At 45.1% G+C, this 22,144-nt stretch overlaps 2 protein-coding genes across 5 annotated transcripts in view; one reads left to right on the forward strand and one right to left on the reverse strand.

Annotated features, from left to right (window-relative positions):
- Nucleotides 1-286: 286 nt before the first annotated feature.
- GPX4 (glutathione peroxidase 4) lies at nucleotides 287-13,260 on the forward strand. Its single transcript, XM_007435256.3, has 7 exons — nucleotides 287-442; nucleotides 8,030-8,124; nucleotides 9,225-9,369; nucleotides 9,916-10,067; nucleotides 10,875-10,899; nucleotides 12,118-12,177; nucleotides 12,996-13,260. Exons 1-7 carry the CDS (start codon nucleotides 368-370, stop codon nucleotides 13,026-13,028), a joined length of 585 nt encoding a protein of 194 aa, XP_007435318.2. The 5' UTR covers nucleotides 287-367; the 3' UTR covers nucleotides 13,029-13,260.
- Nucleotides 13,261-16,066: 2,806 nt separating this feature from the next.
- SBNO2 (strawberry notch homolog 2) overlaps nucleotides 16,067-22,144 on the reverse strand; it is a 107,736-nt gene continuing 101,658 nt past the window's right edge. For 3 of the 4 annotated variants that reach the window (XM_088149382.1, XM_088149383.1, XM_088149384.1), the window contains one exon: nucleotides 16,068-20,400. In XM_088149382.1, coding sequence (XP_088005508.1) covers nucleotides 19,796-20,400 — 605 coding nt within the window. In that variant the 3' untranslated portion in view covers nucleotides 16,068-19,795. Of the gene's footprint in view, nucleotides 20,401-22,144 lie in introns of all 4 variants that reach the window. The other variant, XM_088149385.1, reaches the window with a different exon arrangement.

Consider the following 22,144-nt stretch of genomic DNA (forward strand, 5'->3'; position numbering starts at 1 on the left):
CTGGTGGATTGGCGCATTTTGGCGAGCACCGTTAGGTTGATAAGGATGCTCCCGATTCCTAACGGCTGGAGCAAGGTAGCTTGGATGCAGTTCTTTCGGATTAGCTCGCTCAGCTGCCAATCACTGGAACCCTCAACCAATTGACGACCGTGTTTGGAAGGGCGAGAGAGGAGGCGGCACCAGGTCCGCTGGCTGCGGCACGCGAGCCCCCGCCACGGCCTCCCATTGGCCAAGCGCTCAGAGGCGCGGCCTTGACTGGCGGAGTTGGGCGGGCCAATGAGGAGGAGCCACCTTCTGATTGGCCGTGGCGGGGAGTCAGAGGGGTGTGAAGGGCAGATTAAAGGAGGAGCGGAGAGACGCGGCTGAGATGAGTTTGCGGCGTTTGGCTTCCAAGACGCTTCTCTGCGGGCTCTTGATAGGGCGCGGCCTCACAAGAGCGATGGTAAGTCGTAAGCTGGAGTGGGTCTCCCGGTGAGTACGTTCTAGTCATGGCGGTCTTCTCTATGGTCAGACCATAGAGTGGTCACCTTGGAGTGCTATGGCGGGTCTCCTTGGAGGATCCAGATGATCCCCTCCTAAGAGTCCCTGGAGGACTTTCTCTCTGATCCCGCGAGGTTGTCTCTTCTACGGGTTCTTTTCCGAGGAATATAATTTTCCCACAAGCATTACGGTAGGGTGAGGCTGGAGCCCAGGAAGATGATACTTAGATGTATGGGAGAGTGTTGCCCTGGGGTGCTGTGAGTTTTTTGGTTGTTTTTACTGCTTTGGGGGCTGCCCAGGGTGGTTGTTATAATAAGGGTGGCTTGTGAAGTAAATAAAACAAATTTTACTATAGCAGGTGTCTTCCTTGTGGGCAAATTGGACCATAATTCCCAGGATCTCCTTGGAAGCAGGACAAAAGCTTTTCCCATAATGCTTTGGGTGGGCTGGGCTGATTTTCCCAGAATTCTCTGGGAACAGCTTGCTTTCTCCAGGAGGGCTGTGCGAGCCTCTTAAAGACTTATTTCAGCTTCTCCTTCCCATTCAGTTTTCTCCCCTTATGTGGAACTCTGGTTCCCCTCCCCTGGAGAAAATGGACTTATTTGGGCCTCAGGGTTCTGTTTTTCTATAGCTGTTTGCCTGCCCCAATTGGGTTAAAGCAATACAGTAGAAGGACCACGAAATGGAAAACTACCCCTTCCCAGAATGGTCATTATAATTTAAAATGGATGTCTTCAGGTGCCTTTCAGAGCTGAAATTAGTCTTAATTATTTATCTTAAGAAAACAGTGTTCTGTTATGGAACTGTTGGAGCTCCTTAGAGAATGGAGCTCTTAAATGAAAAACAGCTGCATTGAGCCATTGGGTTGACTAAGGTAAATTAAATGCGTGCAAATGCATTTAAAGTTCTAAACAGCTTGGGTGGTTTGGTTTTTAAATTTTAGTTAGCACCAAGGGCCAAAATGTTAGACAGGGACAACTGAGCCTCCAGCTCAGAATAAGTGTGCCATAACAGAAAATATTGTTTGTACCTTACATTTATTTATTAAACCATTTATCAGCCATGCCAGTTGCCAGAGCAATTCTGGAGGGCATTCAAGGAATACAGATTAAAACAGAAGTGTAAAAATACAAAGCGGTAGATATGTCAGGCCATATTGCTTTGCCCCAGGGCTTGCTGGGTAAGCCAGGTCTCTCCAGCTCTTCTGAAGCCTGCTGGGGCCATACAAACTTGGGGGTGGGGATGCTATTCCACAGGGCTGGAGTGGCCACTGAACACTGCCTGCTCCCCATCCCTGGCCTCTTTGTAGTGTAGCCATCCTCTGAAAACCTTTGTGTTTTCTCCTTTGTCTCTCTGATTCTGTGGACCGGCTTCAGTTTACTGCTGCTTTACTATAATGAAATTTCTACCCAAGAATTAGTGTTTCTGAATTTGGAATTGCAGTCTTAGGTAGTAGCCTTTCATACATACACATGTGCTGCAGCCAAAAGTAGTTAATTTGTGCTGAAACTTCTCTGACTTCCTGGTGGAAGCAATTAAGTATGGCTTTAATGTATTGTTGAAGGCTTTCATGGCCGGAATACGATGGCTGGTGTGGGTCTTCCGGGCTGTGTGGCTGTGTTCTGGAAGTTTTGTTTCCTAACATTTCGCCAGCATCTGTGACCGGCATCTTCAGAGAGCAGGAGCAGTTCTCTCTGTGCCCAGGATGAGGTGACCCCTTTGTGGGTATTTATAGAGATCCTGGGGGGGGGGGGGTCTGTCCTCCTGCTCTCTGAAGATGCCGGTCACAGATGCTGGCGAAATGTTAGGAAACAAAACTTCCAGGACATGGCCACACAGCTCGGAAGACCCACAACAGCCATGGCTTTAATTAGTTGAAAATAAGCCACCTGTACTTAAGGCTGTCTTTTCTGAAGACTTATATGGGATTAAGCTGTTGCTTTGTTACACCTTGAACAAACATTAGAGCCACACAAAAGGCAACGATGGGCCTTTTGGGCCATGATTACATTTGCTTCCTCCTGTGTGGTGGGAGGGAAAAGATTGTGGTCCTACCAGAAGGTGCCATGCAGGCTGAATTCTGAGAGTTGCCTCAGCACATTTGGAGGGCACCTGGTTGGAGAAGGCAAAGCCCAGCAATGCTGTTGTGTCAGATCTTGCCAAGATTAAACTGATGTTTTCAAGAGTGTTTCTAGTCTGCCTTTGGGTGTTAGCATGAAGCTCTGAGTTAATTTAAATATTTACACATAAATATAATTAGGATTTGAGGTTTACAGGTAAGATTAGTGTATGCACAAAGATGGAAAGATTTGGCACTACCCACAATGGAGGAATAGTTAGTGAGATGATGAAACTTGCTGAGATGGCTAAACTGACTTCTTTGATCAGAGAAAAGACAATATCTACATTTATTGCTGACTGGAAACCCCTTATGGACTTTTTGCATGAAATAGAAAAAAATGAACTTATGATTTATGGTTTTGATGATTAGACAGAACAGACTATAGAAAGAGTCACGTAACCACAGAGCGAGAGGCAAATGTATAACTGCTGTAAAGATTGGAAGATACTTCTTTATCTTTTTTCTTTGTTTCTCTATTACTTTTTCCCCCTTTCTGGTACCTTTAGTTTTCTCTTTGATTTCTTCTCTTGTTATGAGTTTGTATTTTTAAAATCTTAATAAAATTATATATAAAAAGGATTTCAGGTTTATACTCTAATCCTAATTACTTTCCACTATCAGGATCATCAAAAACCAGGTGCACTAAATTGATTTACATTTTCTGACAGCAGCCACCTTCCCAGCTGGGGAAGATCCCAGCTTTTCCAAATCTGACATTCTGAGAATTAAGAGCCAGTTAGTGATTATGGTTAACAGATATAATTATGTATTTAAAAAAGAAAAACAATAGCCTCCTCTTCACATTACAGCTTGTAAAACTGAGTTCTGTAAGCTGAGTATACCAGTGTTTCTCCACCTTGGGAACTTTAAGATGTGTGGACTTCAACTCCCAGAATTCCCCAGCCAGCCATGCTGGCTGGGGAATTCTGGGAGTTGAAGTCCACATCTTAAAGTTCCCAAGGTGGAGAAACACTGGAGTACAGGTAGTCCCAGTTTAAGAATGAGTTCTGTTCCCAAGGTCTGTCCTTAAATTGAATTTGTATGTAAGCCAGATGGTATTGTATAATACTGTATTTGTAGTATTGTGTAATGAACTCAAACCATTGTGGACTTAACTGGAATCATTGTATATTTAAGTCAAATTTTGCAACATTAGGCTCCGTTCTTAAGTATGGGTCATCCTTAAACTGGGCGTTCTTAACCCAGGGACTACCTGTATACTGTCTGGCCCTTCTGCTTCTTTCTGTTCTTCAATGGTTTTTTTTCTGGTAAGACAATAAGAAAAGCTTCTCTGAGCTGTTCTTAGTGTTAAACCTTCCAAGCACTTCTGAATCAGTTTCCATGAAAACCAGAAATCCTAGCAAAATTGCTTTCTTTTAAACTCCAGAAAAAAAGAGACCCACTTATGGATGCAAACTGAGCCTCTGCAATGGTGCCCCGATGGACTAATGAATAAGCAGAACAGTTTGTTAATCAGTGACAATTTGAGCAAGCAAGAGTGAATTTATACGTTACAACATAGCTTGATGTTCTTTAATTGCAGGGAAATATGTGTATGTCCATTTTATTTTCCTTCTCTGTTTGGTTAGTTTGCTTTTGGGCTAAAGGCAACAAAGGCTAGTTTTAATTCTGCTTTTGCCTGCAATGCAGAAGTGCAGTTCAAACGGTGTAGGGAAGTTGTTTACCTTTGCCTGGCTTCTCTCAAGGCCAGTGGGAAGGTCTGAACAAGTCGTTGGTGCCAAGATTTCTGCCTCGGATCCTGGTTTATCGGAGAAGCCAAAATCTCCCTTCTGAAGCAGTTCATTGTTCTGTCTCCTTTTGTGCTGCCAATGATGCAATCGGAGGCTTGTGTAAGGGATTTGCTGTTGTGGGGAGGGCGACATCATTCAGCGATTTCATCGCTCATGTGATTGTGATGAGAAAGCAGGCAAAAGGTACGGCAGAGGAGGGGAAAAATAACTTGCATTTCTGCTTCCTACTACTAAGGGTTAGGATCAGTTAATGGGGCCAAAGCTATAGGACTCCTGAGTAGCAGTTTTCAAGTAAAAAGCAGTTTGGAAAAAAAGCGTCAAATTCCCTTATCCCTGGTCATATGTTTTGTGGGCTTGGCACCTTATTTTCTGGTCTGAGTCCCAAGGTCTAGAACATTTAAAAGGGGAATGAACCCAGGATTGTATGCAGTCAAAGTGGAGGCTTAGTTTACCAGCCAACATTAGATAAGAACAGATTTCTCTAAATCGATGTGGTCTCTTTTGCCTATTGACAGAACTCCCCAATTATATGGTCAGCCAGGGGACGGTGAACTTGGTGCTGCTCAGATGGTTTGACCCATATTTCCCATAATCTCTTGCCGTTGGCACTGCGGGCGGGAACAGATGGGAGCTGAGCTTCAAACACTTGGAAGGGAAAATGCTGTCTTCCCCACTGCTAAGCCCTGATGTGACTTGTTTTAGATCAGTGTTTTTCAACCGTGGCAGCTTGAAGATGGGTGGACTTCAACTCCCAGAATTCCCCAGCCAGCCTTGCTGGCTGGGGAATTCTGGGAGTTGAAGTCCACCCATCTTCAAGCTGCCACGGTTGAAAAACACTGTTTTAGAGTATGGCTTGACCCTGGCCATTGTAGTTTGGTAAACCTAAGCTTTGTGTGTGTGGGGGATAATAGCATATTGTAGTTGATTTAAACTTACTGCAATGTGTGACCCAGATCACAGTTTACAGACTTCAATAAAACAGTTGTGGAGCCTTTTCCAACCTGGTGCCCTCCAGGTGCATCTTGGGGCTGCAGCTCTTTGAATTCCCAGCCTGAATGGCCCTCTGTCCCAATACATCTGGTAAACTGCAACCATGTGTGCTTAAGGTCTTTAAAGAGGGAAGGTATGATTTGTAAATTGTTTACCCCTCGAGCTATAACTTCAGGTTCTTTGTGACCTGCTCATTTCTGAACGTAGTCTGTGCTAAGCCTCTACCGTTGCTTAAGAAATCCTGGGTTGGATTGGGTAGGAATTCTCAATCCAGATTTTCCTGAAAAATCTGGGAAAATGTGGCTAGGATTTTACTACTAATTTATCTTTTCTGCCTGAGTCTTTAAAAGCAGGCATCTGGAAGAAGGAGGTGGGTTGGATCCAATATATGTTGCTGTCTCATGGGAAGTAATTTCTAAAGTCCCTGAGCTCTAATTGAGATGAAAACAGGGACTAAGTTGGACTTCTTTTGTTCTCTGACAGTAACTTCAACTTTAAGGGCAATGTAAAATCCTCACTGGGGGGACTGTAGGAGGAGAGCTGTGTTAATCTATAGTAGATCAAAATCTGACTAACCCATTTTATTTAGAGGGATAAGCTTGCAAGCTGCTGTTCACCTCATCAGATCAGTGGCTTAACTGATGTTGGATTTAAATTGGCAGGGGGAGTGTTACACAGCTGCATGTCATGCGTGAGACAGATTACAAGCACCTTATGGATTAACAGTTATACTGGGTTAACATCTAATTATGCTTGTTGAGACCTTCAGAGATAGCTTTGTTAATCTAGGGCAGTGTTTCTTTACGGTGGCATCTGGGAATTCTGGGGTTTGAAGTCCACACATCTTAATGTTGCCACAATTGAGAAACACTGGTCCAGGATAGCAAAAAATCAGGAGTCTGGTACCGTAGCACCTCTCCAGATTAACATATTTTATTAAAAAGCTTAAGGCAGGAAGCACATGCCTTTTAATAAAATTTGTTAGCCGGTGCTACCAGATTCCTCCTTATTTGGAGATGTCCTGAAACCTGTGATGTTTCTGTTTGCTGAGAGGTTAATAAGATTAATAATTTATTTATTAAAAAGAATAATTATAATCTGCATAACCTCCCTCTCTTTCCCATCTGCCACCCCCCAGCCTCAACCCAATGTAAATCCTACATCAGTTTAGCTCCTCCATGCATCTGATAAAGGGAGCTGTAGCTCGCGAAAGCCTATGCCTTATAATAAAATTTGCTGGGGAATGAAAGCTCTGCTAATGACGTGACTCGACACATCTTAGTCTCTGAAACAGGAGACATCCTAATTATTTTTAAAAGCTGGCGCTGTGGCTGGCACACCTTATAATAGTACCAGGCGGTATGCTTGAAAACTCAGGAAGGTTTTTGTGATGTCCCCATCCACAACACCCAATCCAATTATAACATAGGCTTAATGTCATCTGTGAAGCCAGCCATGGTATCCGTTCTTAGAAACATTCACCTGCAGCTTCTTAACCGAACACTCCCAGGGCAAAGATACAGACGGAAGTCCAACTGAAAAATTGATTGCATGACTTACCAGGTTCTGTCAGGATACATATTGGAAAAGGACAATTTATCAGCCTTTTCTAGTTGGGTCAGACGTGGGGCACACAAAGAGAGCAATTCATAAGCCATCTTGGTCGCAAGCGCCAGAGCTGAGATGCCAGTGTTTTGATGTCTCTGAACAATGTCAATGTCTTGCAATGTCTCTGCAAGCCTCCTAAGATAAGTCTCTAGAAGGGAAATGTGTTCCCAGCAGGTATCCTGCCCCTGCTATCTCTCCATGTAGATCTTGCTAATGACATGTGTCAATCTAACAAAAAAAGACAAAATTATTATAACCCTAACCTGCACACACTCTAGGAGAGACACAGAAAGAAATGTTCAGTTGCTGCTTCTAAAATCCACAGCTGTGCTCACCAGGGTAAGACATCTGTATTTTTGTGGGATTAGATTTAACATTTAAAGGCTTAGTATTGTTCATAGCACTTCTTTATTATCTCAGTATTTTACTTTGGGGGAGTATTTTCCATCCTTTTTGTTGAAGTCCCCCTGAAGAAGTAAAGACTCTTATTCTTTCAAATTAACTGTGTTTCCTGTTCCTCTGTTTAGTGGGGGTCATTTTCATACTGAAACTAACAGCAACCTAGCTTATAAACTTCTCATGTGAAATAAATTGTCTTGTGTGAGCCTAATCTACAGAAGGCTCTGCATGGTAAAGCAGTATGGCTGGGGAATTCTGGGAGTTGAAATCCACACATCTTAAACTTGCCAAGGTTGAGAAACTGCCTTAAAGCAACAGTATCAAGTGGGCCCTTTGTGGGGGGGCAGTGTTGACCCTTGAACTTAACAGTTTGTATATGATGCTAAATTATGGTTTGTTTTAAAAGTGGTTTGTTTTGGGCTTGGCATAAAATGTGAGCCCAGCCTTCTGGTTGAGAATTTGGGGCCTCAACACTCCTGCTTAAATCAGCTTGCCTTAACTGACCGTCCTTCTGATGTTTTGTAATTGCAACTCCCAGAATTCCCTAGGCATTGTGTTGGCTAGGAATTCTGGGAGCTGCAGTGCCAACATACCTGGAGACCTCTCAGAGGCCCTCAGTTGCAGTTTGTTCTCGGGGGGACGTGCTCTCAATCACTTTTCTTTTTCCTCTCCCCGCCAGTGTGCTCAGGTGACTGACTGGCAGTCAGCCAAGTCCATTTATGAGTTCCATGCCAAGGATATTGATGGCAATGATGTCTCGCTGGAGAAATACAGGCGAGTTGTTCCCATCTGGGTTTGTTTTCTCTGCCTTCCCTGTTTCTTTTGTGTTGTTTTGGGGTTCTTTGTTTTTAAATGTTTTTAACAATTTGTAAACTGCCCAGAGTCACTGAGAGTCGGGCAGCATATACATTTAATAGATGATGATGATGACAACGGCGGCCTCTGTTGCAGATTGGGTAGCCTCAGCCGTTTCTTGCCAGGTTGAGTTCTGGATTGCATTTCATCTGCAAGCCAGCAGCATTTGTCTGCTTGTTGTTTTTTTCAACTGCTTTTGGAAGAATAGCTAGATTGTCCCAGCTCCTAAATAACCCATCTTTTCCCAAGAACCCAGCAGGACAGCAGAAATGAATTTCAGATTGCCCTGCTCCGAGTTCAAAACAGGTACCCTGTAGCTGAAATGGGCAGTTCTAGTCCTCTGGGAATCAATTTGTGCTAGAAACAGCTCAGGCATGAACAGGAAATGCTTTGCATGGCCCTAAGAAATGCTCTTTTCTGAGCCACAGATTGTTCAATAGATATGTATAGTCGGGGTGTGTGTGTGCTTGCTCGCGCTTTCCCTCTGGATACTTTATTTGTGTGACAGCCTTGTGGGGTAGGTTAGATGCTCACAGGCCCCATTCTGGGTCCAGTTAACCCCCCATTCCCAGAAGAAGGGCAAAGCAAGCTAAACTGAACTTGTCTCCTGGTTCCTCTCTCCAGGCCAGCCTGTTTGAGATATTGGGGTGCACCTACAACATGGCAGGGAAGATTTGCAGGGCCTGGGCACCCTAGGATTGACAGTGTCCGCCTGCCTGGCGATAAAGCCTGGCAGGTGCACACAGGACTGTCTTGAGTGCGGGCTCCAGTTTCCTAGACCTGCCTCAGAGGTGGAGTGATTGGGGGGCGGGGCATTGGTGATGCAAGAATCTTGGGAAAGCTGTAGCGAGGGTTTGGAGCACATGGGAAATAGATAGTTTGGGGGGGCGCAGTCAGTGGGAAAATTATGTATGATCCTCGGAAGCAAGGTTTAAACCCCAGTCAGCATGCATGGAATTTCAGGCAGCACGTCCGAGTAATCGTCTCCTTTGTCCCCTGTCCCTTTTTTGTTTCTCCAGGGGTCACGTCTGCATCATCACCAACATTGCATCGGAATGAGGCAAGACTAATGTAAACTACACTCAGTTTGTCGAATTGTATAGTAGATATGCTGAGCGAGGTTTACGCATTCTAGCTTTCCCCTGCAACCAGTTTGGCAAGCAGGTAGGAAGCGGGATAGTGGGCTGTTGCGGGGGGGGGGGGATAGTACCTCAATGAAATAATCCTTTCTTATTCTTAATTATCCTTCTAAGGAGAGCCAGCGTAGTGTAGTAGGGAAAGTCCTGGACTTGGAACGCAGGGACCCAGGTTCTAGTCTCCCTTCAGCCGCAGAAGCTCATTGGCTGACTTTGGGCCAATCCTTCCCTCTTAGCCCGAGAGCCAATCAGGTGTAGCGGGGAAGGGGCTGCACTAGGGGTGGGGAGACCCAGGTTCTAGTCTTCAGACAGGGAGAGCCAGTGTGGTATAACGGGGAAGATGCTGGACTAGGAGTGGAGAAATGACCAAGGGCTTTGTGATAAGCTGGCAGATTTAAAAAAAAAAAAGACACCCTCATTGCATCATGCATTGATAGATTCACTGTAAACACTGGGCGAGCACATTGCAAAAATGTGGATCTGCAACCAAGCAGGACAAATGCTAAGAACTACAGTGATGACACTGTTATCCTTCTAAGGCAACCATCTGTCTCTCTCTTTTTTTTATATATAGGAGCCAGGTACAAATGAAGAGATTAAAGCATTTGCTGAAGGTTATGGAGTAAAATTCGACATGTTTAGCAAGATTGATGTCAATGGGGATGGTGCTCATCCTCTCTGGAAGTGGATGAAGAGCCAGCCCAAAGGGAGAGGCACTCTAGGAAAGTGAGTTTTTGCTACCTCCAACTCTGAAAAATCTCTGAAACGGGCATGGCTCATATACTACACATATTTAACTATTTACTCCCATGCTTAATTAAACTCAGACTGCTTCAGTCACAACTCTAGGCAGCCCATATGACTGTGGGTATTGTGGGATTTCAGCTTTTAAAAAAATTAAAATGAAGTTCTAAACCAGTGTTCTGCCAACTTGGCAGCTTTAAGATGTGTGGATTTCAACTCCCAGAATTCCCTAGCCACCATGCAGGTTGGGGAATTCTGGGAGTTAAAGTCCACACAGTTGCCAAGTTTGAAAAACACCGTTGTAAACTATTTGAGGATTTAGTGATGGCGTGGTACCCAGTTTCCGAAATTGCTCTTTTTCTCTCCCCTTCTGTAGGGTTTTTTTTTTTTATTCCTGCTTTTCCCAGCTGGCTTTAAACTCTTAAGAAAGCTGTGCTGGCTGAAGTTATGGTGTTCAGCACCAGCACTTCTGGGAGGCGCTGATTGTAGAACTTTTGCTATGGCATTTTGCTGTGTCAGATTCCAATCCTGCTTTCAAAAAATAGTTTCTGTCTTGGGGAGGAAAAATTGGATACAAATCAGATAAGTGGGGCTTTGTGTTTGTATGATTTTGACCCCATTTTCAAACATCTTACTGGAGAGAGATACTAGCAAGAGATCTCATGCAGTATTCATCTCAGTCTTAGCATGGTTTAGCAATAAGGTTTTGAGTTAGCTGTAGAACTAAAAGACCTAAACAAATTAAGACCTTTAGAACTAAATGATGCTCTGTTCTTTCTTTCCCCCTAGCGCTATAAAATGGAATTTTAGCAAGGTGAGTATCTTCAACTCTTGAAAGGAGCCCCTCTGACTGTGTCCTTCCAACAGGTATTTGGATGGTAACTTCTGATATAGCAACTCTGGCTGTTTCCCCTTTTCGGGCAGAATTGCCTCCCTCAGCAGTATGGAGCCCACTGGATATGCTGCAGCAACATGTTCCAGAATTCCTTGTCAGCATCTGCCTCATTGATTGAAAAGGCAGATGTGAGGGCAGAGTGTGATTTCAGGGGAAAAGGGTGATGTTCCAATGCTTGTCTTGGTATTCTCCCTGGGGGCTGCCCAAAACAGGGCCAATATGAGCCAGGAATCCTTCCGGTGAGGTTGGACGGCCCCTTTTGAAAAGCAGTTGTTCTGAATACATTTTTCTGTTGGGGTGGGGCCCACCACTGGCCCACTCTCCTTCTCCAGGTGTGTGAGAACATACATTCTATGTTTAAACATGTATCCTTTTTCAAAAATGATCCAGGCACAACCCATCACCCTCCTCCTCAGCTGCAAATTCCAGGTGTTCTTGGCCTTAAAGTGGCTGGCCTACAAGTGCTGTTGAGCAAGTTTTAGGGCTGTGAGTGAAACTCTGTTCTTCCTCTTTGGCAAATCACAGATTTGGCCCTGCCCCCTTCCCTTCCACTTGTATTTTTATTTATTTATTTATGACTTGGATTTATATCACTGCCTTTTTGTTCAGGAGCATAGCGCAGGGCAGTATGCCTAGTGGTTCCTCCTATTTTTCTCCCAACAATCACCCAGTGGGGTAGGGTGGGCTGAGGAGGAGGAACTGGCCCAAAGTCCCCCTGGTGGCTGAGGAAAAACTAGAACCTGGGTCTCCCCACTCCTAGTCACCCTTCACCCCCAATGCTGGTTGTGTCTTGCTTCTTTCCTAAGCTGGCCAACCAAATAAAAAGTGTTTTCGAATCACTTACTGGGTTAGTATCTTCCTTTTCTCCAGCACTTCCCAGCCTTGAAGAAACATACCTGTACTGAGTTTACTTTCTGCTCATAAAGATCGATGGGTCTGAGAGTAAGGGCAGAATTTGTTAATAGGGTACACACAATCCTGGGAAGCCTGAACCACGTTACACTGTGGTGCTAAGCATCAATCCAGCCCCAGAGTTGGAAGGTGGGCTTACGGTAACTTGTGAATCAATGCTGTCTTCCTGCCCCAGTGAAAATCAGGCTCTCTTGTGGGTCACCAGCTCTCCTTTTCTTCCTGCAGTTCCTGATCAACAGGGAAGGACAGGTGGTCAAGAGATTCAGTCCAATGGATGACCCATTTGTAAGTTGTGTATTATTGCCTTGAGTTAAGAGACTACATAAAAGTTCCTGCTTAAAGACTGCCAGTAAAGTAAAGCCATTTATTTAAGAACTCTTCATGCTCCCCACCCAAGGCTACTGTGGCCTGAAGTGTGATGAAAGCCTCTGTCAGGGGGTATTTGTTTTGGGTTAAATCTAGGCTATCCTTCAGAGAAAATGGGCATCATGAAAAATGTCCAGAAGGCATCACATGTGGAAAGTGGGCAGGGCTTCAATTGCGTGGCCACCATCTTGCTTTTTTTTTTTTTTTTTGACTCTCGCTGTCCTTAACTGTTAGTGAAGGCTCTCCTGGTCTGCTCTGAAACACCATCTCAGGGGACTGTGATTCATTGAACTATATTACAATTCAGTTTAGGGCATTGTCCAGTTGCAGAGCTGGACCAGCGTGGAGTTCAGCCTGAGTATCTGGCCATAACCCTGAGCTAGGCAGTTCACACACCATGCCAAACCCAGCCAGGGTGGGTTGTAAACCATGGTTTATAGCAGCTGTTCCCAATCTGGATGTTGGAGAATGCTACCAGTTGCAGCCCCAACCCAGCTGGCACTAATTTGGAAAAGAACAATTGATGGTCTGATATGTGATGCAAACCAAGCTAATTGTGCTTCATTTAATAAAGTAAAGCATGGTTTAGCATGCTGGGCAAATGTGAACCCCCCACCCCCAAGCGTGACTGCTAGAAGGCGGTTTTTGATCCAATGGCTGCTAATATTAGTGTGCAAACCTGCCCAGATGCAACCATCTCATCCCCCTGTTGTTTTCTCTCATCTCTTCCTCTGCAGGGGATGGAGAAGGACCTGCTCCGTTACCTGTAAGCCTTGGCTTGCCTCCTGCCAGCTCTGGCTGTGCTCAGCTGACGTTCCTCTGCTTTGCTTGTGAATTTTGCCTGGATGATGGCTTGTCTCCAAGCCAAACTTGTTTGGTGAGGCAGGCCTGAGATATTTGGCACAAGTTCACAGGGAGGGCTAGGTGGAATGTCTGTATTTGCACCCCAGACCACGCCATCCATCTTGTAGAAATAAAAGCATGTCTTTTTTTTTTGACTGATCAAGTGTCTTGGGACTTGTGTGTAAGAAATCGATCAAGGCTGGGCTGAGGGAGGTGAGCGGGACAGCTGCTTTAGAAGTGGCAAAGCTGCCTGGGTCTGTCTTTCGAACAAAGAGGATCTGCAGGTGAGGTGGTTAGGCTTCTATCTGTGCCATCTGGATGGGAAGTGGAAGTTAGCTGCGGTTGCCAGCCTTGGGCAGGTTGGAGCAACTTCTGGCTCTTCCAAAGTTATTGAAGCTGTACTTTTAGCACTGCTGGGAGTCAGAGTTTGACAACAGCCAGAGAGTCACGGTTCCCAGCAATCTCTGTTGCCTCGGGGAGGCCTCCTGATTCCTTTGTAGCGGGCATTATGCAATGTGCCAGTTCAAGAGCAAGTGAGAAATGTGATAGCATAATGGGAAGTGAGAACTTAGTCCAGATATTTCCTGCCTTTTGACTCTAGTGAGGACTCAAGGGGATGAATGCCTAAAAAGTAACCAGTGAATAAACAAAGGCTTAGTGGAAGGCATGTGTTTGCAGAACTTTCTCCTACTCTCTCGGGAGCTAAGTAAGTAGAGACTAAGTCCTAAGGTAGGGATTCTCTAGCCTGAAAGCAAAGTGGGAGTAAGCTTTCTACTTCCTGCTAGAAAGACCAACCTCTGAGCACGGGGGCATCTTGAAGGGCCTCTTCTGCAGAGCTAGCAGCACAATGGACTTGGGACCACAGCTGAGCTTAACCCATAAACCCGATCTTGGATCCAGATCAAGAGTGGAAGGGCTGGGCTGGGCTGGGCTGGGCTGGGCTGGGCTGGGCTGGGCTGGGCTGGGCTGGGCTGGGCTTGGCAAGCAAAACTGCAGCACATTTCCCACTGACTTTTTCCACTGCTTAGGAAGGGCATTTCGCACCCCCCCCGGCTTTTTCTTACTCCAGCTCACAGGGTGATGCATAGAATGTAGAAATCATCTGGGGTCTTTGGAAGGGGGGTTGAGATCAATATATAACCAGTTCCACTGACGTCAATTGCAGGCGCCTCTTCTCAATACCTCAGCTGTATTATTGTTGACCATTCAGCATCTCTTGCTGTTAGAAGCTTAAGGAAAATCCTGCTAGATTAACTCAAGGGGCAGTCTAATCTTTTCCTCCCCCAAACTGCTAAAGCAGTGTTTCTCAATGTCAGCCATGTTAAAGATAGGTGGACATCAACTCCCAGAATTCCCCAGCCAGCCATGCTGGCTGGGGAATTCTGGGAGTTGAAGTCCACCCATCTTTAACATGGCTGAAGTTGAGAAACACTGCGCTAAAGAGATGCCTCTGGGACATCTGGGGACAGCCCACAAGGGCAAGACCTTTTCCCAGGATTTTGGCCATAAGGACTACCCCATAGGTGGAGGTGCCACAACGGTTTGCTAACATGAGCTGTCCTTTGCTGGAAGTTGATTTAGTCTTCTCTTGGGACCATCCCCAACTAACATCCATTCTCATGTTCTAGCAGAGAATGTAATAAATGCCAGGCTGGATGAAAGTCACTCTGTTGTTCCTGAAACTCCCTGGTGAATGACCCCAAGAGTTTGCATTGTAGATGGGAATATTTTTCTTCATCAATATTTTTAGCAATTACCCTCCCCCCCCCGCCTTTGCTTTGTCAAAAGATGGCTCTTAAAGCAAAATTGTAGCAGCTTGAACAACTGATCTTCAAAAATGGGGGCAGCTCTTCTGGCTCCTTCCTAAACCATTGAAAAGGGAGGTACACGCACCTCCCCCCTGCTTCAGTGACAAAAGGCTTGCAATCGCTCTTAAGTGATGTTCATTATATTTCTTTGCAATCTCAGTTAAGTAGTACACCTTTGAGCTGAAGGGTTAGTAACTTGTGGCACACGCTGGCCAATGGTGCAGCCGTGGGCACAACTTTGAGTGGGATTTAAAACATACCCTGAATTACACCTACCCTGAATTGGAGCAACTGACCCTTTGTTTCTCTCTCCCCACGAGAGGTTCCCCTCAGCTGATGTGGAGCATGGAAATGCCACCCATGTTATGTGGCTCAGACCACATTTCAGCTCAGGGAGGCAAGGAATGTGATGACAGCATCTGATAAGAACAGCTTATCTCCAAAGCTTTAACATTCATTTCAGCGGATTGATTTACGTCTTTGCGTGTGTTCCCGCTGGGCAATTTTTAAAAATGCACATGTCCACTTCCTGAGCCTTGGACATTTATGGGGGTGTGCAGCTGACGAACTGAACCTCTAACTCCCCTTTGCTGGGCTCTGCCTGGGACAGCTGGAAGTTATTTATTTATACATCACATTTCTATAGCTGCCCATCTCGCAAAGCAGCTGTGGGTGGCGGGATGCAGCGGATCTACCCAGAGCAAGGCAAACCTGCCAACTGTGAGGAATCCATTCCCAGCCTGGCTGCTTTTCTCCTTGAGCGGCTCCTGATGAGCCCAAAAGCTTCATAATACGGAAAGTCGACCAGCTTGATACCACCCCTCCTGGCTGCGTATCCTTGAGCAGCCTGCCCATCCTGGAGGCCCCTGGGCACTTTACAGCCTCTCCAAACCATGGATGGGATACTTTTTAGGCCAAGATCATAACATGTTTCTCAACAGATTCTGAATGAAAAATGTGTGAGCAAAACAGAAAAGTATACCAAGGTGGTTTGCTCTATGACGCATGGGTTTTTTCCCTCTCTTCTAACCTTTTGTACAGAACCCCCAAATGCTTCATTCCGGAAAAGTACAGCATGCCTTTTCAAGATCAACCCTAGTGCACATTCGTACTGAATGATTTAATAAGAGCTAGCAAAGATGAGCCTTCCTGACCATATGTTTTTCCAGGGATTTCTGACTTAAAAAAAATATCCAACTGCAAAACACCTTACGCTTCAAACATTCTGAGGTTAAAGTGTGTTGTTTTGTCCTTACTAAAGTGCTCCAAACTCAAAACACGGGCGTTTTGAATTTGAAAAGTTCAAAGTACCACTAAAGAAAAAAAAAAAATAGAATCAGTTGAGAAACTCTAGGTATGCCAACATTTTGACTGCTCTATTTATTTTTGCATGCAAGGTAGGTCTTCCATGTCTGACCCCCATCTGCAGAAATCTCTGCATACCTAACGGATCCCCCCCTTCCTTCCCAACCTCACACATGCACGTAGATGCACGCATCTTTCATTTCTTCCTTCATTGAAACTGAAATGCCAATATTTTAATCCTTCTGATGCAAGTAGAAAATTCTGAAATCATTAGTCAAAAGGCACATGTTCAACAACAAAAAGGAAAGAATCCTCCCCCCCCCACTCTTTACATATATACATTTTTCAATTAATTATAAATATGCATAGGAAAAAAAATAAGGAGTCATTGAAGTTGGTTAAAAAGTGCCATGGGGGAGAAAGGAAGGGGTTTCCATTTATAAAATACAATCAATAGAACAAACGACATAATAATTTAGTTAAAAAGTAGCTATTACATATTATTATTCTTCCTGACAAAAATGGAGACAGGCTGCTCAGGGAAGGGGCTGGATGTCCTCAATGGGACCTCCTTGGCCTTATCCACCTTCACAAGAAAGCAGGAAGGGAAATTGCATATTTATTTTCTTTTTAATTTAATGTAAAATAGCCACCTATTGTTCTGAAGATCGTTAAGAAAGCATTTTTTTTAAGGTGGAATAGCTGGGGGATGGGAGGCACTCAAACATCTTAAAATCTTTCCTGAGTTGTAAGGCTTTTTAAAATGTCTCTTGCTGCCACGGGCCACCAAAACAATTCCAACCGAAGTAACTGGGTTTATTGTGGCTTATTCCATTGTAAAACTTACTGGGGGGGGTCCTTGGGTGATGGGGATCCCTAGTTCAGGGGTTTCAAATCAGGAATGACGCTCTGCACTCAGCATTTTTGCATAGTTTTCTGATTTTGCACTGTTGCCCTGCTCTTCCCAATCGTTATTTTCAAGTGAAAATAAGTCATAAGGACCTGAAAGCTAGCAACAAAGGTCTAAATCCTTGTGGGTTGGGGCAGGATGAGTGGGAAAAGATTGGGTTGTCAGGATATATATTCCCATTCCCAATGCTCGGTTATATAGAATTGGCATCCCTCACACAGTTGTACCGGCAACCTGTGGTTAGTGATACGGGGGAAAACTGTACAAAGGCGTCCAGCTTCATGGGAAGAAACGCCAGTGAGTTTACCATTCTACGTATTTGATAACCGCCATGCTAGGTAGTTTAAAAAATTTAACTAGTTTTTAAGAACATATAAAAGACCCAAATAGCAGGGGCTATCTGAGAACAAGCTTTCTTTCTTTCTTATATAAGGCATCCTTTTTTAGGACAGAGTTGAAACCATCTAGAGGAGTGTTTCTCAACCTTGGCAACTTTAAGATGTGTGGACTTCAACTCCAGAATTCCCCAACCAGACTTCTGGGAGTTGAAGTCCACGCATCTTAAAGTTGCCAAGGTTGGGAAACACTGCTCTAGAGGTTTCTCTGCAAATACTGTCTTGGCTGAGACCCAGCTAAACGCCTGCTGAAATTCACATTTGAGCCCTCCTGCCCCCTAATAGTGAAATGTATGTGTAGTTTGCCCCCAGCTCAACACAGTCTTCCTTCTGTGGCAGATTTATGCCAATCTCGGGGATGGTGGGGAACATCTGGAACCATCGGCATCCCAAGGAGGAGTTTGGGACAATATCCAATGGCTTGGGAAGTTGGGATGAAGCTTTAATGCCCTGGATCATAGAGAATTTGGCCTGGCAACAGCAGCTATGAGTCAAAACGGGAAGATATTTGCAGCAGAACAGACAGGGGAGTTCTTGAGATTTGAGGGTAGCCTGCCAGTGGTGTCAGAACGGTGACTTCTTAAATTCCCACCTGGTGTGCTTTTTTGCTGTGGAAGTGCCAACACATCTGGGGGAGGCCATCAAGCTGGGGAAGGAGAGCCCCGAGCCTTAGCAGCTGCAGCAAGGGAAAGGGATGCTGAGGAACGGACACTGGTACAATCAGGTTTCATGCCAAAGACAAGAGGGATTTCAACATTATGTATGTGCATTCTAGAAGGGATTGAAATCTGCTTTTGAAAAATATTTTGTAAAGGACAAAAGCAACCTCTTTGGAGCCATCAAGTTCCGCAATACTACACCCTGAACTTTTAACTGGGGAGAAAGCGGGCTGAGCCATAAAGCTTACTGGGCAACCCTAAACTGGCCACATCTCTGCCTCCCTCCCTTCACAGGCTGAATTTGAAAGCAAGGAAACTCAGCCTGCCGTCCTGAGCAACTCGGAAAAGGGAAAGGGTAAAAAATAGAAAGGTTCAAGAGCAAAGCGTTGGAGATTAAGAATCAAAGCACTTTAACCTGCCGTTTATCAAAAGCAATTAAACTCAGACGGTGCCCTGACAAAATCTCCGTCTTTCCACAAATGCTCAAGAGGTGGGGGTGGAGTAGAAACATCAGCTCGCATTTTCCTGAACATTACCAGGGCAGGGGGAACAGTATAACTAGAAGGAAAACAGAAATATTTGACTTCAGAGAGCTGAATTCCGGAACACTTTGCAGCCCAAAGTTTTCACCCCCTTTTTCTGGCTAATATTTGCCTTCTCATGTTTGGCTTATTAAAACAGTAACTGAATCCTCTTTCCTTTAAGCACTCAGTGCTAAGCTCTCAGATTCTTGCAGCCTTACCACTCCCTTTTAGTAAAAACCAACATTTTAAAAAGGGGCTACATAGAGGGCTTTCCTTAAAATGCACAAACGCACATTCTCGAGCCCTGCCCCTGAAGCCTAAACCGTATCGCTGCAGAAAGGGGCGCATGATTTCAATGCTCCTTCCGGCACTGCCTGGAAGGGGTGAGAAGAAACTCCATTGTGTCTTGAGCTCCTGAAGATTTGGTTTAGAAAACTTTGCCCCTCCCAGAATTCATGGCTCATACAAAGCTTGCTTTCTCTCTGTGAGAATCAGAAAATTTCAGCCGCCCCCCTGCCCCGCCAGGCCAGTAGCCGGGAACCTACAGATAACTGATTGTGCAGCATTCTCCATATGTGCAAAAAATAAAACCAGGGGCTCTGGGAAGGTTTTTTTCTTTGGGCTGTCACTTGAATTGGACCTTCTTTTGACAAACCAAGTAGAATGAGTATATATTCAAAATGTATATATTCACTCGTTCTACGATCCTCAACTACTTTCCAAACTCAGTAGTTTTTGTTGGGGAGCACAGAAAGACAAGCTTGGGTACTGAGAAGCAGCAGGTAGATGGGGAAGCTGGCCATTTCTCTAAAGTGCCCGATTCCCTCAGTATTTAGGCATCACTGCCCCCCACTTCCACTTATCCTCTTCCACAACTCCACTTTGTACATCTCTCTCTCTATAGACATATAAAAAAATTAGTACAGGTTTGACTGTATATTATATATAAATAAACTTTGTTTCTGTTAACTAGAGTTCTCTCCACCCACCCCTTTAAAAAGACAGAAGTGGTCCGTTCCAACCCAGTATAAAAACACAACACGGCCTCCAAAGTGGCCCAGCCTGATGAACAGAACCCCCTGTTCCCCCCAACTCAGCTGGCATCGTAGAGGTTGGAGAGGGGGCCGCTGAACTGGATGACACTCTGGCGCTCCTGCCCGCTGTTCTCGCTCCCCAGGCCGTGGGGGTTCAGCATCATCTCCTCCAAGAGCTCTCGGAAGTTCAGGCTGGCCGAGGAGAAACTGTCCGCCAGGGGGAGTGGGAGGGCTGGAGCCGAGGACATGTGTTCATGCTGGGAGGGGGAGCCACCGTGGGCCAGGCTGCCCACCAATGCTGCACTGTCATATGGAGCGTGGAAGCTGAACTGGGATGGAGGGGGAGGAGGAGGGAGTGGTGGCGGAGGAGGAGGAGCAGGAGGAGGAGGAGGAGAAGGTTCTGTCCAGCAGAAGTCCAGGAGACCTTCACCAGGGGGGCTGCGGGTCAGGTCCAAGATCTCATCTTGCTGCAAGGAAGAGTGCTGGGCAGAGAAAAATCCTGTGGACTGGCTGTCCAGGGGTGGTACAAGCAGCGGGTAGGGCAGGGTGGGCCTCACTGGTGCCAACATGGCTGGAGGCTGCTTCTGTTTCTGCTTCACATTCTCATCCATCTGCTTCAGCTCCTTCAGCACCTGATGGACGCAGTTCTCTGGTATCTTGATCCCTGCAGAAGGGATAAAACGTACTGAGTCGGCTTTCGGCAGAAGGCGAGACTTAACCCAACATCCCACTCAACCCAACTTCGGAGGTCCTAACTGGAGGACATAACCATGGCTTAGAGTCCTGTAACCTTGAGAGGAGGCTGAGACTCCCAGTATCTGGGTTACAGAGAAAAGGGAGGTAAGGAAAGGGAAAAGTGAGGGATGAGGGGAGAACACGGAAAGACACTAAGTACAGAAATGCAATTGTGGAGCAGGAGACAAAAGAGTTTGTCCAAGGAGAAAAGGGTGTAGAATCAGAATGGTGTGCGCTGCACACACAAACTAAAACCCAAGTTTAGTGCCTGAGGATGCTAAATTGAGGAAATTCTTCAGCACATCTACGAGTCTTCTCTTCCACGGCACTCCAGTTGTGTTCAGGCTCTGGCTTCCTAACCTGACTGTATTACAGGGGTGTCTACCTGATGCACATAAAAAATGGGTGAAACTTTGATTGCAATATCACTGGCACCCTCTTGCCTTTTTCATCTTGATCTTGTCTGGGCTGGGGTGTCAGACAAGGGAACATGGAGTATCTAACATTGCAAACTGAACCTGCCCCATTCTTTGCTTTTTCCAATAGCTATAAACAATTGTTTTATACAAAGCTGCGGAATCTTAATATGTAGTAAAGCAATAAGTGCCGTGAGACGCAACCTTCATGCTGGAAGATGGGAGTCCAGAACAGGCCAATCCTTCCTGTTCTGTCCTTTCCTCTTCCTTGCTCTTTTTGTTCTCCCTCCTTTCCAGCCTCCCCAACACCTCCCTGGAGGAGGGACCACCTCCTGTCATCCCCAGAGATCCAAAGTCACAGCTTCCAGAGAGAATCTGAAACCAGGACCAGGGCTATCGGCTAGGATATCAGAGATGCGGCTGGATGTGCCTCAGACAGAACCCAGGTGGGCTCACTACACACCTTTGCCCCTCCCAGAATTCATGGCTCATACAAAGCTTGCTTTCTCTCTGTGAGAATCAGAAAATTTCAACCCCCGCCCCCGGCCAGATCAGTAGATTATGTCCAAAAGGTATTAATGAGGGAATGACAGACATGGAACAAATTTTGTCTGACGAAAGTATCAAAAGTGGAACTACAAATGGCAGGTCAATAGAATAATTTTGAAAAGGATGCTTTATTGGATATACAAAAGAAACTGGCTGAAGTTTTAAAAATTAAAGAGGAAATACAAATGACAAACCAAGAGAATGACCTGGAAAATGTTTTCTTACTGGATCTGCAAAAGAGGCTTCCTAAACCCTTGAAGAAGTCTGTGCGATGGGACAGAGAATTGAAGAGAAATCAAATCCTACGACAATCTTTGAATGAACTAAAGATTAAGACTGTTAGAAGTAAAAGGAAGGAATGTGCAGTTGGGGTTTTTTTGATGAAGGTTAAATAATAACTTTTTTTTTGCAAAGTTCTGGCAACCTTTTACGGACTTTTTGCTGACACTAAGATTGAAAAGTTGATGTTTTATGGATTTGCTTATAGATAAGGGATGAGATAAGGGACGAAGAGATATATGTTTGTAACCTTATAGGGGGTGAAGAGTTACTAAATTTGTCTATCCTTGTTGGAAGTCACTTCTTTATATATTTCTTTTCTTTTTCTTTATCATATTCTCTTTTCTCTTTCTTCTTGCTCTTGCACTTTTTATTCTTTCTTACGATAGCTTTTCCTTTCTTTAAGTGTAGTTTGTACTTGTTTTTACT

Source organism: Python bivittatus, unplaced genomic scaffold, assembly GCF_059951505.1.
Source record: "Python bivittatus isolate LINGU-HERP-01145 unplaced genomic scaffold, Pbiv_v1 ctg000580_np1212, whole genome shotgun sequence".
NCBI lineage: Eukaryota > Metazoa > Chordata > Lepidosauria > Squamata > Pythonidae > Python > Python bivittatus.